At 41.6% G+C, this 15,722-nt stretch overlaps 1 protein-coding gene across 1 annotated transcript in view; it reads right to left on the reverse strand.

Annotated features, from left to right (window-relative positions):
- Nucleotides 1-532: 532 nt before the first annotated feature.
- edc4 (enhancer of mRNA decapping 4) overlaps nt 533-15,722 on the reverse strand; it is a 29,413-nt gene continuing 14,223 nt past the window's right edge. Inside the window, exons 24-30 of the mRNA XM_082540525.1 lie at nt 15,389-15,544; nt 13,886-14,001; nt 13,592-13,757; nt 12,077-12,263; nt 11,166-11,385; nt 10,114-10,277; nt 533-2,469 (exon numbers count right to left, since the gene is read on the reverse strand). Coding sequence (XP_082396651.1) covers nt 2,286-2,469; nt 10,114-10,277; nt 11,166-11,385; nt 12,077-12,263; nt 13,592-13,757; nt 13,886-14,001; nt 15,389-15,544 — 1,193 coding nt within the window. The 3' untranslated portion in view covers nt 533-2,285. The remainder of the gene's footprint in view (nt 2,470-10,113; nt 10,278-11,165; nt 11,386-12,076; nt 12,264-13,591; nt 13,758-13,885; nt 14,002-15,388; nt 15,545-15,722) is intronic.

Below are 15,722 nucleotides of genomic sequence, written 5' to 3' on the forward strand. Positions count from 1 at the left end.
GCTAACTTTTGTTGGAGGTCCATCACTATATATCTGCTATAGGAAGTAGCCTGACCTTCCCACAGACACACCAAGACACCTGAATTTGAACAGGTTTTGTTTTTTTTATTCCAAAATGTTTGGGGTAAAACAAACCGTAAAAGATACAACATAATTAACCAAGCAGAGGGAAATGAACACAATGGAAAGAGAAAAAAAAAATCCACATGAACTTCTATTCTGTTTCTCATGCAGAGCTCCCAGTGAACTGCTAAGTAGTCAAAATTCTTTCTTCTTCAAACACTGAAATGAGAGTTCAAATGTCCGTACTGATCACCTGCCTCCGGACAAATGTTTGCAAAGAAAACATACAGCTTCTCCTCCGCTGTGGTGCCTGAGCCTTCCCACATATTTCAGTGACATAAATGATTGTAAAACTTAGATGGATCAGGGGTGTGTGTGTGTGTGTGCGTGCGCGCAAGTTATCATCCAAAACAGGTAAATTACAGTAAGGCACTTTGCTAGTCAAACCCAACAGATTCTGAACAAACACTTGAAATGAACTGAACTTTTATTTTACAATCAGCAATTCAGTGCAGCCACCCAGTCATGAAACAATGAGGTGTGTGAATGGGATCTACACAAAATATTATACACTTTGAACTCAGTGTAAATGTGAACAAATGGTGCGCTTACAATCTAAAGGCGGGCTTTTCATTGATACTGAAAGAGCAGGAATGACTTCTGGATTCAAAGCCTAAATTTCAAGCAGGATGGATGTCCAAGTGCTGCCTCCTAGAGCCTAAGAGAAGTCACTGCACATTGAGTTTACAAGCAATATTTGCAATTGCCAGGTAAAACAACAGGATCTGTAACATTTAATGTTTACCAAGGTTCCTTTTTTTTCCAATTATTAAGCTACTTTGACAAGTTTTAACGCAAGTATACCGGTACATGGCTTACAAATACTAAATGTTTATATAAAAAAGGGAAGAAAAAAACATGGGGAGAAGTCTGTGGACAGAGCTGTACATGTGGACGGCTGCCGGCTTCAATATTGAGCTCCAAACATTTCAGGTTTTGAAGGGGAATTCTTTACAGCCTGGAAGACCTCTGCAAACATTTCTTACACTCAATGTATCCTTCAGAAAATCCTCTTTAGAGTGATTTCTAAAACCAAAGCAGATGAAAAAGTCATGAGCAAATTGCATTATTGTCTATCAAAAAGGTTTATAGTGTTGATTCTCTTCAAAGATCTAGTCTGGCAAGGGCCAAACAAATAGGAGACCTATTTCTTAATAGGTTGGAGACCTATTAAGAAACAGCTCATAGGAAATATGCCACCAACGAAGAAAAAGAAAATTGGCTTTGGGTGGTACATATTCTTTTGGTTGCCAGGATTAGCTTCAAAAAGAAAAAAAGAAAAGAAAGAAAAAGCAAAGAAAAACTGAACTAAGGGAGGATAATCCTACGACTACCAAATTCCAGGCTTTAGCAGAAGGATGCTGGTCTGTGTGGAAGAAAGTAACAATGTGTACAAGCCTGCTGTTTGCTCTTAAGGCCAAAATAGAAGGCGACATTTTGAGGCAAAGCATGTTTTCTTTCTGTTGCTCAGAAGTAGCCCCCTGCATCAAAACTTGTTCAGCATCCCAAAACATGCCTGGCAGGTAGCTTAGAGGAAACAGCACAACAAAAGGAACAGCCCCGTCTGGCCTCACATGGACCACTCGGCTGGACATTCTTCAAGTCTTATGCACGTCTGGATGATGTAAAATCAAACTGTGTCAGGTTGTTTGTATGTTTTTTTCTCATTCTTGTTTTTTCAGTTGTTGTTGTTAAGGGGGATGAAAGAATCTCAGCGCTCTCTTGCTGTCATGGCTGAGACAGTCTTGATGGAAGAGACGACCACCAGGTCTCTTGGGTCAATAAAGCAGCTGTAACAAAGGTCTGGATGTAGCTACAGTGAACTTAAGAGTCTCTGAACATAAATCAACAGTAAGCTTTCACCCCAGACCATTATTGTCTTGAAGAAAACAACAAAAAGAAAAAAGAACCAAAAAACTGAGAAACTAAAAACTGTCCATTTCTTGACTTGACACTTCACTGGTGCAGAAAAGGGGGAAGGAGGAGAAATGAAACAAGGAGAGACGCATCCTGATCAGGATCCAAGAAACTGGAGAAGCTGTCCTTGGTGCTTTCTCCTCTGAAACACTACCAGGGGGGGGAAACAACAACAAAAAAACGGTGGACATATGATCGGTATCAAGAGGAAAACCACTCTTTGGCAGCAGCCTTTAAACCGACAACTAGTGGTTGACGAGTCCCTGTAGCATCATCATCAGGCGCCGCGCCCTCTTGCTGAGCGGGCTGTGGGGGTCCTGCTGCAGGAAGGCAAAGAGCTTTGGTCTGACCTGGGCCAGCACGGACGACATGTGGTCTCTGGTCAGGGGGTCGCTGTGGTCCAGATTCATTACCGCATCCTCCAGGTAGCTAAAAAGGAGGGAAAGAGAAAGAGGTCAGATAACAATGAACACCTACAGAGGCAATGGCAGGCTCAAGGAAAAGAAAGCGTTTGTGGTCATTTGGTGGAAAAAAAATTGGAAAATTTAAAGGTTTGCATATACAACCTGAAACTTCATTCCATCAGCAGTAAGTTATTAACATATAAAAGCACCAGAAGGACAATTTGCACAAATGACAATTTTGGGGCTTTTGAGTAGGGATGCCAAAATCATTTAACATGGAGGGCCACATACAGCCAACCTTGATGTTAAGTGGGCCAGACAAGTGAAAATGCATTTTCTGACAATGTAAAACATGTTTAACTGCACATTTAATCCCTGAGATAGCTTAATATAAGACAAAGTAGTACAATTTAAATGGCACATCTGAGTATTTTTCTACATGATTAATGTGTAAAATTACAGAGGGTTCTGGTAGCTCACAACCCAGATTGTCCCATATTTATAAAACAGTTTTTGTTGATTATTGTTGTTTTTAAAACTGAAATTTCTATAGTAGACACTAAAGTAATGACAGTAAAACTTTTCTGTCATTTAATTGTCATCTATTACTTATTTATTTTGGTGTAGTATGCATGGCCGTGAGAGAGGTCTTTAGTAGCACGAAAAGCTACAAAACGTGTAAAAACAAAAAAAATACTATTAAAAGTAAAAACAAATGTATGCCCTCTTCCACATTTTGTAAAGCTGTCCAGTGGGCCAGATTGGAGTCTTTAATGGGCCAATTCTGGCCCCCGGGCCTTATGTCTGACACCCCTGCTTCAGAAGGAGAGCAAGCCGAGTTCTCATTTTGCTTTCAAAGTTTGAATGTCAAGCCTGTGAACATTGTGCTTTCATCAAACTGCCCAGCAGAAATCAGCATCACCTGCCTCCTGTCCTCTCGCTCGGGATGCACTACACTTAACTCCTGAATTAATTGTAAGAGTCAGACATCTGGTGGTGAGAGTGTCCAGCTGTACAGTGGAAATGACCATTCATCACAGTGTCCGGAGTGCTACCTGATCCCAGTCTAACATTAGAGCTGTTCCCATGTCGCCAGTTGGTCTCCTGCCAGAGCCCCACAACACACACTGCAGGTCTATCAAATCCCCCTCAGCACTGCCAGCACACTGTTTAAAGGGGCTTTTAATGTCACTGCACATATCAGCACAGATACCGTATGTCTCTCTGAAAGTTAATGTCTTGCCGAAGTTAATTTGGCTGTAACTGCATTTTGTCAAACACCTCAAAACCACATATTTAATTGTTTTTCCACGCTGCCTCAATTGTTCTCGTATTCATTTGTGCAACAGTGTGTACTTCACAGCTAGCTAATGATGCAGCTAAGAGCACAGATTTTGTGCATAATGACACCCTCTGTAGTCCCAACAATCCTAGCTGTGCTTTGGGAATCTTTTATGAGCTTCTTCTGAAATACTTCTAATCACAAGTCCTGAAAACGAAGCCTGAAGACAGCTCTGTGGTATCTTTACCCGGATGTGAACTACAATTTACTCCACATATACTGTGTACTTAACAGTCTGATTTATTTTTGCTCATGAGTGAAAGCTTTCCTTCATAATTAAAGTTAGCCAGCAGTTAACACCAGAAACAATGGTGTTAACTGCTTATAATCTATTTTTTTTTTTTAAATTTAAAATAAAACTCAGAGCTATGATTTTCTCAGTCTTAATAAGGTTTCTATAGTGCACTCTTCTCTGCTGATGGCACACAAAGGTCCACATTAGCAGCTGTAGTGTAAACTGAGAAACAAACAGATGATGTGGACACAGCACGATGCTGTAAAGGGACTCAGAGACAAAGAGGTTTTCAGGGAGAAATGGGTATGAGAGGACAAGCTCTTCTCAGAAGAGAGGGGCACAGTGAGAGTGCTTTCTGATGTCGGGCTATCCATGAATATTCTAAATGATAAAAATCACAAAGGGAACAAAAAATCAGCTATTTGACTGTAAAAACTATAATTCAGTTGCGAGGAGGGGAAAAAAGCAGCACTACTGGGTCCTGTCTTGCTCTGAGCTGCACCAAAAGCTGAGTTTCTACCAAAAAAAAAAAAAAAAAAGTTGCCAGGGGCATTGAAAGAGGATAATCCACCTCTGATACTTTATGCTGTGTGGCACAGTGGGGAAAGCTGCGTCTCTCTCACTGCTTCAGACAAGATACAATACCACGTGTACAGGGAGAGAGCTGAAGGATTTATCCTACTAAATTTGCAGAATATACAGATATCATGTGAAAAAGTGCAAGTAAAGTCTGTTAAGTCTTAATAGAATATAATGGAATATAATATATATTCTATTCTTAACCTACTTGATTCACTAACTTTGTGATGTGCAAGTATCCAAACCTTTGCCTATAGAAGCAGTTGCAGAATGAGCTTTTTGGTCATATCTGCCTTTCATCTTCTTATATGACAAACTGAAACAAGAAAAATCAAAAAGAGGACCAAAAAAAAAAAAAAAAAAAAAAAAGTACAAAACTGAACTACATGGGGGGGGGGGGGGGGGGGGACGAGATACAAGGACGCAGCAAGAACAGAACAATAGAGTGCATCCAAAAACTGCGATGCTATTCATGGGATCATCGGCGTTCCCAGGATAGCCATGCAGCAGGGCTACAGACGGAGCCGGGTGATGGGGTCAGCACTTTAGCACCGTTTAGCACGTGGGAGATGGGGAGTAATGAACATACAAAACAGATTAGATGGGCAGCAAAAGTTTAGACAAAGACAAGCTTTATTACTGACTGAGGGGAGCATAAGAGCCGGCGTGTGTGGGAGAGAAGACATCGCATGCAATTCAAAAGTTATAATTAAGACGTTATGTGATGACATAAACCTGCACAGTTCACGGGTTTTTGATTAAAATCTATGACGTTTTCCAAAATTACAAGTTATGCCTGCTGTATCACAGGACAGGTCTTACATCAAACTACAATGGTGTGAGACAATAATGAAATTATGATATCCTGCAATGAAGAGTAAGAGTGCTCAAACTGTGCATTGTCTTTAAAGTGGAGACAGTGCATGGATTTTTAGTATTCAAACATCACAGGATTTTTTATTCACTTTTATTTAGTGAATGTCTCCTTTTAGTTAAACTTCATGCTACTTAATGGTTATTCAGAATTTAGACTTAGCATTCCAAAACTGGAGCTACCTCCACACAGCAAGGCCAAGTAATGTTTGGGAGTTATGATAAAAATGTGCATTTAATGTAGTGTGTATATCCCATGCTATTAAAAATGTGTCTGTTGTTATTGAGGTTTATATCAATAAGTAAGCTGGATAAATTTTATAACTGATAACTTAAAAAGAAGGGGTAGGATTAAATAAGTGTTTCCTTGTTCTCACTCCTTTTGGATACGTAAACTAAATCAGATTCAGTGGAGCACTGTAGTGTATTTTGCTTTATTTTTATATGCTTTACTATTTTTTCCTAAATGACTATGTATATTATGTACTTGATCAAAATAAATAGGAAAAACAAAGATTTTTTAAAGTTTTTCAGCACTACAGATGTTGGAAAAATGCAAGAATAATAAAGCTATATTTAAAGTGGTCAAAGGAGCTTGCAAAGAAAAGCGTCTGGACTTCTTTAAATTACTTGAAGACGTTTCACCTCTCATCCGAGAAGCTTCTTCAGTTCTAAGGTCAAATGGTGGAGAGTCCCAGATATAAACCTAGTGGGAGTAACCCCCCACAGAGGGACAAAAGGACCCTCTAATCGCCTGAGCCAAGGTGTGAAACTGGGTGTGGGTCCCAATCAGCCAGAGTTTCGGGTGAGTTCATTGTGAAACCTGGCCCCACCTTATCATGCGAATTCCTGAGATCAGATGGCCCAGGATGTGAGTGGGCGTTAAGGCGTCTGGGGAGGCATCTCAAAACTGGATTATAGATGGCAGAGAGTTGGTGTCGTAAACCACCGCCTCTGTTCAAAGATGGTCGCTCACAGTGGACATAGATGGCTTCTTTCACTCCTCTTTCAAACCATCTGTCCCTCTCTGTCCAAAATGTGAACATTGGCATCCTTGAAAGAGTGTCCTTTATCCTTAAGATGCAGATGGACTGCTGTGTTGTGCCATGCGCTTGTGAAGTGGCTGTTTGGTCTCTCCAATGTAGAGGTCTGGGCATTCCTTGCTGCACTGTACCGCATACACCACATTGTTAAGTCTGTGTTTTGGTGTTTTGTCTTTCGGGTGAACCAATTTTTGTCTGAGCGTGTTGCTTGGTCTGAAATGCACCGGGATGTCATGCTTGGAGAAAACTCTCCTGAGTTTTTCTGATACACCGGCTACATAGGGGATGACAATGTTGTTGCGTCTGTCCTTCTTATCCTCCCTCGCTGGTGTCTGGTCTTCTTTTCTGTGCCTCTTTGCTGACTTTAAGAACGCCCATTTAGGATAGCCGCACGTTTTGAGTGCTTCCTTTACATGTGTATGTTCCTTCTTTTTTCCTTCAGGCTTAGAGAGAACATGTTCTGCCCGGTGGTGTAGGGTCCTGATTACCCCAAGTTTGTGTTCCAGAGGGTGATGGGAGTCAAAGAGGAGGTACTGGTCCGTGTGTGTGAGCTTCCGGTAAACTTCAATGTTGATCGACTACAAGAAGACAGCTCCTTGGAGGACAGGACCAACTTCACACCCAATCAGATTTCCACACTGTTAGACCTCTGCCTCACCACTACATATTTCAAATACAACGAGGGTTTCTACAGACAAAAACATGGCTGTGCCATGGGCTCCCCCGTGTCACCTATTGTAGCCAACCTTTACATGGAGGAAGTGGAAAGAAAGGCTCTTGGCTTTTTCAAAGGAAGAGTACCCAGCCACTGGTACAGATATGTAGATGACACCTGGGTCAAAATCAAGACACAAGAAGTGGAATCCTTCACTGCGCACATTAACGCTGTGGATAAAAACATCAAGTTCACCAGGGAAGACACAAAGGACAACTGTTTGCCTTTCCTGGACTGCGCCATGCACATTGAAGAGAATGGCAACCTCAACATCGAAGTTTACCGGAAGCTCACACACACGGCCCAGTACCTCCTCTTTGACTCCCACCACCCTCTGGAACACAAACTTGGAGTAATTAGGACCCTACACCACCGGGCAGAGCTTGTTCCCTCTAAGCCTGAAGGAAAAAAGAAGGAACACACACATTGTAAAGGAAGCACTTAAAACGTGCGGCTATCCTAAATGGGCGTTCTTAAAGTCAGCAAAGAGGCACAGAAAAGAAGACCAGACACCAGCGAGGGAGGATAAGAAGGACAGACGCAACAACATTGTCATCCCCTATGTAGCCGGTGTATCAGAAAAACTCAGGAGAGTTTTCTCCAAGCATGACATCCCGGTGCATTTCAGACCAAGCAACACGCTCAGACAAAAACTGGTTCACCCGAAAGACAAAACGCCAAAACACAGACTTAACAATGTGGTGTATGCGGTACAGTGCAGCAAGGAATGCCCAGACCTCTACATTGGAGAGACCAAACAGCCACTTCACAAGCGCATGGCACAACACAGCAGTCCATCTGCATCATAAGGATAAAGGACACTCTTTCGAGGATGCCAATGTTCACATTTTGGACAGAGAGGACAGATGGTTTGAAAGAGGAGTGAAAGAAGCCATCTATGTCCACTGTGAGCGACCATCTTTGAACAGAGGCGGTGGTTTACGACACCAACTCTCTGCCATCTATAATCCAGTTTTGAGATGCCTCCCCAGACGCCTTAATGCCCACTCACATCCTGGGCCATCTGATCTCAGGAATTCGCATGATAAGGTGGGGCCAGGTTTCACAATGAACTCACCCGAAACTCTGGCTGATTGGGACCCACACCCAGTTTCACACCTTGGCTCAGGCGATTAGAGGATCATCAGGGGGTCCTTTTGTCCCTCTGTGGGGGGTTACTCCCACTAGGTTTATATCTGGGACTCTCCACCATTTGACCTTAGAACTGAAGAAGCTTCTCGGATGAGAGGCGAAACGTCTTCAAGTAATTTAAAGAAGTCCAGACGCCTTTCTTTGCAAGCTCCTTTGACTACGATGACCTGGATGACTGAGAACCTTCACAGACATATATTTAAAGTGCAAATAATAGCACAACATTCCTGAGAATTTATGAATCATATTTAGTCGTCTTTATGTTTAGGAACGAGTGGACTTGACAACAAGGCTCAGTGCTTCTGATAGAGGTAGCAAACCCAAGGTTAACCTTCAGCTTGAGTTTCCTTCGTCATCATTTTTCAATTACTGGAGGGTAGCTTCACATTAGACGCCTAAATCTAATAAAAATAAACCGGAAGGCACACCTTAAAGTTATATAAGATGCTAGATTTGACATTTTACCTTGCTGATCTGGCCTGAGGTCTTCTTTTTTTCCCCTTTTCTTTTAAGTTTCAGTGATGTCAAAGAGAATTCATGTGGCTAGGTCAGGGGTGGGCAATTCCAGGCCTCGAGGGCCGGTGTCCTGCAGGGTTTTAGATCTCACCTTGGGTCAACACACCTGAATCACATGATTAGTTCATTACCAGGACTCTGGAGAACTTCAGGACATGTTGAGGAGCTAATTTAGCCATTTAAATCAGCTGTGTTGGTTCAAGGACACATCTAAAACCTGCAGTGACACCGGCCCACGAGGCCTGGAGTTGCCCACCCCTGGGCTAGATGCTGCACCGATTCTTTTTGATGGAGAGATCATTAGTCCAGAAGTTCAACAACTGGTTGAAACTTACATTTGTCCCATTTTTACTTCTGCTTTTCATAACCGGAGACAAAGTGCTTCCTTATTCATCTTATGTTACTGTTAATTACAAATAAACATTTATGAATCTGGAAAAAATACAGCCTTGATCAGTTGCCAGTTACATAAAGCTAAATTTTCTGACTGACAATAAACAAATCTCTCTGCTACTGAAGCATCTGCCTCCTTCAGAGATACTGTAGTCATGCTGAGCCTGGTCCTGTGTACTGTAGCATGCAGCCCTGAGCACTGCTGAGTTTACCTATTCTTAGGCTGAAAGTGATTACCCTGATATTCCTAATAACCCAGAATAAATAAAGACTCTTAACATGTATTGTGATTGCCAGTTCAGAAAAACAAGAGCAACTAGTGGAAAAAAGTTTGGTATAATACCACCTGCTGTACTTTATATGATCCACCAACCTGTCTGCCCAGAAACAACAGGCCAATGGGGATGCCACAACATCTACCCAGAGACCTTTGTGTTACACCTGAAACTGAAATGTTAAGGTCTGTTCTGAGCAAGCATGAAAGCAAATCATTTTTTTCAGTGTAGTTTTATTCACTTCCAATTTTTTGTTTAATGGTTCAGCCTTTGTTCAGTCATTATGACATTAGTCTAATCCCAAACCCAAACACAGAGAAGACTCACATCCACTAAAATCTGTGAACGGTCATATCTCACTGAACAACTACAGTGTAAGCCCAACTGTGTCTACCGTCTTCTGGCTTTCTGTGTCTGTTTACATATTACATGCAAATTAATGAAAAAGGATGTGTTCTCTTTGACTCCAGAAAAAAAAAGAAAGAAAGAAAAGCCTACTGTAAATCTGTACCTAGCTGCCAAAAATGACAACCTTTGTTTACTCACCTGATTTTGAGCTCAGAGCGAGTTGTGAGGTTGGAAGAAAGCTGCTGGATGAGAGAAAGCAGCACGGGCTGGCTTAGAGGGCAGGGGTGTTGTCCGAACACCTGCTGAGAGTCGATGGTCTCACACACATACAAGACCAAATTCAGATCAGTCGCTGACAGAGCCTGTAGAGTAAACCAAGACGGGGGGTTACCAATTTAACCACTTATATAAATATTTGCACCTGAATTTAAGTTTAAGTATCTCTTTCCATACAATAAGCCTCTTAAGGAAAGGTGCACTCCATCAACAAGCAAGTTATTAATGCAGCATTTCAGTGTCAGTCCCATCCTGACTTTGAAAGCTGGATTGAGAATAGGTAACAATGGGCCGATCAATTCAATTCTATGTCGTCTGTGAAGGTTCTCAATCATCCAGGTCATCGTCGTCTGCGCCTGGACTTCTTTAAGTTTCAATTCTACGTCATTTTCCGTTTCCAAAACATGAGATCCTCAAAAGTTGTGAGCAAGAGATCTAACATAATATGAAGGAAGCCAACAATCAAGGCTGAGCAGTTTGGAGGTACTTTGCATCAGCTACACCAAATGAGATGGCATGACCAAGCTCAGACAAAGCTTTCCATGCTAAAATTTAATATTAATTCCAACCACAAAACTACTAGATGTGTTTATAACACAAAATCTTTTAAACATTGCAGAAAATTAGTAATTTTAACTAGCATGTAAGCTTAGACGGGGTAGTTTTTCAGCTTAAAAGTAGAGGGGAAACGTGTTTTACCACAATTCAAAGCATTTTCACATACAAAGTCACTTAGGAGTAAATACAAGCATAATGAATGCCTGCAGCACAACTAATGCACTGGTGGGGTTTGCAAGTGGGACTGTGGAGTAGTTGCAGGATAATGGCTTTCTCGGCCCTGGTGGACATACATGCATATGAGAGTTATAGTGAGTTGTTGCCTGCATTAATTAGTAGTTGGAAAACACAGCTCAGCTGCAGAGGAAGCTGCAGTGCAACCTTTAAGCCTGGTTACATCAGTGTGTGCGTGTTACCTGCTGGAAAGCCTGATTGAGTTGGCCCTGCTGGAGGAGCTGCAGGATGTTCGTCTGCTGTGTCTGGTAGTCTAAATGTGCTGTGGGAACTGGTGTGCCGGCCGCCGACCTCATTGCCTGCATGATGCTGGAGGTGACCACTGCCTGCTGCTCCTTCATCGCTAGGCTCACCTCACCTTTGACAATCCGCTGCACATGGCTAAGAATAGACTCCTGCAAGCTGAGCAGGGAAAAGAAGGACAGTTATCCTCCAAGTTGCATGAATCTTAAACAAATACGCTGCAGTCTATTTTTGGGCTTTGGGGAAAATCCTTGCCCTTAACCTACAAGATATTGGCTTAAAAACTGACTCTGCACAGTTTGGCGTTGTCATTTCCTTTTCAAGAGTTTTAGTGGGCCAGCTATTTTCTCTCTGCTCTGCTCCTGACAATCTATAAACTCTAGAGGCCTTGAAATTAATTGCAGGGGGAACAAGAGACCTGATCGAATTGATGTTCTTACATTAGCCCCAGGATTAAGCTTTGCTTGTTTTTACTCTCCAATCTATTACACACTTGCTCAATATGCAGTAAGTAAAGCCATAGTGGTACATAGGTATTTGCTGGTATGCGTAGCTGAAGTTCAAAATGTCCACTTGGTATGTAAGTCAACGCTGCAAGATCAATAAATGTGAACAACATCACTCAACAACAGGACTGTTTTAAATACTGATTTGCAAGACCATATTTTTTTTAATGCTGTAACGGAAGTAAAAGAATAATCAAGTGTTAAGTGACAAACTAGAAAAGTAAAAGGTAAAGTAAACAGTTTTGGGAAGATTCATTTACTTTTTTTATGTGGGAAAAAAGTTTCACTTTTCTAGTAACACACGGCTCACACAGTGGTAAACAAGGAACAGCTCAGTTACATACTTTCCCACCATCATCTGGATCTGATGCTGGACTTCAGCCCGGACGTTAGCTGTGATGTTGTTGCCCAGCTGATCAGTGGAGCTCTGGAAGTTGTCGATCATCTGCTGGAGCTGGCCAATCATGGGGTCTCGTGTATCCTGGTCTCTCTGCTTTCTGTTCTTCATATGAGTCTCAAGCTGCTGGATGTCTACAAAGATGAAAGTCAAGAACAAAATCTCTCATCACGCAAGCAAACACATCTTAAATACTGTCACAACTCTAGTGAGCAACATTTTTCATAATGATATGAAATGAGTCAGTGCAACATGAAAAGGCTCTCTTACTTGCTTCCACTGGCTCATTTTATTTGGAGCTAGTTTGCCGAGATGCAAGTGTTGTGTGCAGATGTGACCCTACATGTGACTGCTAGAATGACTAGTGCAGGAGGATTACAGCATTATGTATCAATAATTATTATACATTTGATGTTATTGCACCATTTTAAGCGAGTAACATTTGGGCATTAAAACACTGCTGAAGGCAGATAACACAGCAGTGCAGATGTTAGTACAGCAATCACAAAAAGCGCATCAATTGCCACTTTCACAGTTACGACAGCCTGGTAACTATTTGAGGCAGACCCACTTTTTCCCCCCACTTGTAGTTCTCAGAAGTCTCTTTCTGGCATGGAGTAGGTATACTTTCTCAGGATAGGTAGAGATGTTAACATTTGGGAAACATGTTTATTAATATTAGCTTTAAATGGAGGAAAACCATGTGCAAATTCAAGTGAACAGTGAAGTACAGAATTTTCTTTTCTTACTGAGTTAACTAGCCACTGGTGAGCTATGAAATCACTTAAGAGTTTCTATTAGCAGTATGAATTGGTGGTGGTGGTGGTGGTGGTGGTGGTGGTGGTGGTGGGGGGGGGGGGGGGGGGGGGGGGGAGAGAGGCTGGAAGGTTATGTAGTTACCTGGGGACCTTACAGCAGTTACTTAACAGGTAGTCCCCAGAACTGCTTGCCACCAAAGCAGGTAATATTTACAAAGCAAACCTTGGATTAATTTTAAATTAGAGGAGCGGAACTGTGGCCTCTCTGTTCACATTATAAATTTAAAAAAGATCAGGTTGCGGCTTCCAAGAGTGGGCGTGAGCACAATCTCAGAATAAGCAGACTGCTTTTCAGCACATCAGCGGACTGGCTGGGTCTGTAAAGGCATCAGTACAAAAGTTGTCCCTGAGATCTTTCAGTGAGACACTTACTTAATTAGAGTTCCACATACAGCTCCTTATTTCAGAGCTAGACACTGAGAACATTCAATATGAAGAAAGCAATAATGCTAAGTATCCAAATAAGGTCATCAGCCATTGTAAGCCATCGGGATGCCTTTAAGAGAGCGTCCAGAAACTTTTAAAGCAACTGTACATCTAATGTTTTAGTGCACCTAGACAACATGTCCTGCAGTGGATCATTACATAGCTTGATATTTGTATGGTGTTTTGTACAAGTTTATCATCGTCCTTCATTTCCTTACATTCTTGTGTGCCTTGTTTGAAGCTGTCGTTGATTTGCTGAAACATGGACTGGCAGCCTCTTTCAAAAACAGGAAGCACAATGCTCTGGAAGGCATCTTTATATGCTGCCTGGATGGGGCCCTGCATCGCCTCTGCTGCTGCTCGACCAATCGCATCCGTTGTGTTCTGGTGAACAAGAGGCAGGGAGAATAGGTTGATGTAGAAAATACACAGTAAATAATCCTAAAAGGCCCATCCTGCATAGCAGTGAGGAAAAAAATACAGACAAGTGGTAAAGTAAGGCAGTCACCTACCTTCGATTTCACCACTTTGCCAACATTGTCCTTCAGGGTGACCTCCACAGCAGTCAGTTTAGCAGCAATTGTGTTGTTCAGCTGGCCTGTCACTGGCTCCAAAGTCTTAGAGATTGCTAGAGAGGGGAAAAGACAGATTAGCAGGAACCCCTCTATAATTAGGCATGTGATCGAGGCTGGAGGCAAAGAAAGACAGGAACATCTCATCCTCGAATACGAGGGCAGGAGAGGCGAGGCAGGAACACATCTCTCAAGAGACTGCTTAATTTTAGTGTCTCAGTCCAACACACCTCAGCTGCCTTTGCTATATTTAACATTACTTATGCCTCAAGATGATCTCAAGCATTAAATAACACAGTAATTTATTGATGTACAACCTGGTGTGCACTTAGAGCTTGGCTTTTTTGTCAGAGCTGGAAAAAAAACAAACAAAATGCAGCTTCACAGAAATTGTAGCCTTTGTTAATAACTGCTATATCCATATTTATATTCATCAGTGATTTGTAGTGTTAACCTCATGATATTTGGTTATTAGCAAGGAAAAATACGAGCTATTCTGTTCATAAACCATTTGCTCTTCTTTGATCAAAATGCCAATAGATCAAAAAAGGTGAAAGTAAATAAATTTTAAGTTCTTAAAACTTTAAGCTTACAAGACAACTAAGCTGAACCACAACATTTGTGCAACTTAGATTATACACACTGCGGAAAAAACACCTTAAATATTATTAAATATACCTACAATAAACATTTGTATATCAATAACAGAAAGACTTGATAAGAGACCCCAGAGGGTGGGACAGGGGTTTAACTAAGTTTGCAGCATTTGCAGACTGGACATGTTTTAGTACATAAAGATCTTCCTGCTCCTCAACTTACAAACATTAAAATGGCTCAATACCACCATCATCTGGAAAGAGAAGTGACTGATCTAACGATTGCCTGGTGAATCTATTTAGTCTGACTCAGACTGTATTATCGGTTTTCAATGTTGCTGTTAGAGACAATTGTAGGTCTAAGGAGGTTGAGGGGGAAAAGGGTCTGGACTTCTTTAATTTCTTGAAGACGCTTCCCTTCTCACCCGAGAAGCTTCCTTAGTTCTAAGAGCAATTGGTGGAGAGTCCCACATGGACCAATTGCTCTTGCAACTGAACAAGCTTCTCAGATGCGAAGTTAAACATCTTCAGAAAATCCAGATGATTTTCCTTCCAAGCTCCTTAGACTACAATGACCTGGATGTCTAAGACCCTTCACAGACATAATTGGTATACAACAATAATTAACATCCCATTTGAACAGACATCTGACACTTAAAAGTAAACATCTGTACAATTCAAAAGAAATGAAAAACATGAAAAAAAAAATCATGAGAAACCCCTTAAAAATGTGTTATCAATACAATTCATTTCCTTTATGTGACCTTTTTAAATGTATGAATCTCAGTGATGCTTAGCAGTGAATAGCACCCATCATGCTCTGGGAGTGTGTTTGGTGTTTTCTTACTTTGTGGGACTGTTTTCTTCATTTCGTCCCGAAGCACTTTGTCCATTCTGTTGGTCAGAGCTGAGCTGAGGGCATGGCTGAGATGCTGGCTGAGTTGTTCCTGAAGCTGCTGCTGATGATTCTGACTCTCTGCCAGAACTCGCTCAAGTCTGCGGTCTGAGGTGAAGACAGGTCAAGGCTCACAAGAATATGATTGTAACCGGCTCATTGCTAAAAATGCAAGCATCCTGTAATGATAACGATTTCAAAGATGTGGCTAAAAGACATTTAAATCTTTGCACAGTCACAGCTGTTCACTGAGCCTTTGGTATAAATTTTTTCTCAAAACATTTAT

The sequence above is a fragment of the Aulonocara stuartgranti genome (genome assembly GCF_965226115.1).
Source record: "Aulonocara stuartgranti genome assembly, chromosome: 7".
NCBI classification, from domain to species: Eukaryota; Metazoa; Chordata; class Actinopteri; order Cichliformes; family Cichlidae; genus Aulonocara; species Aulonocara stuartgranti.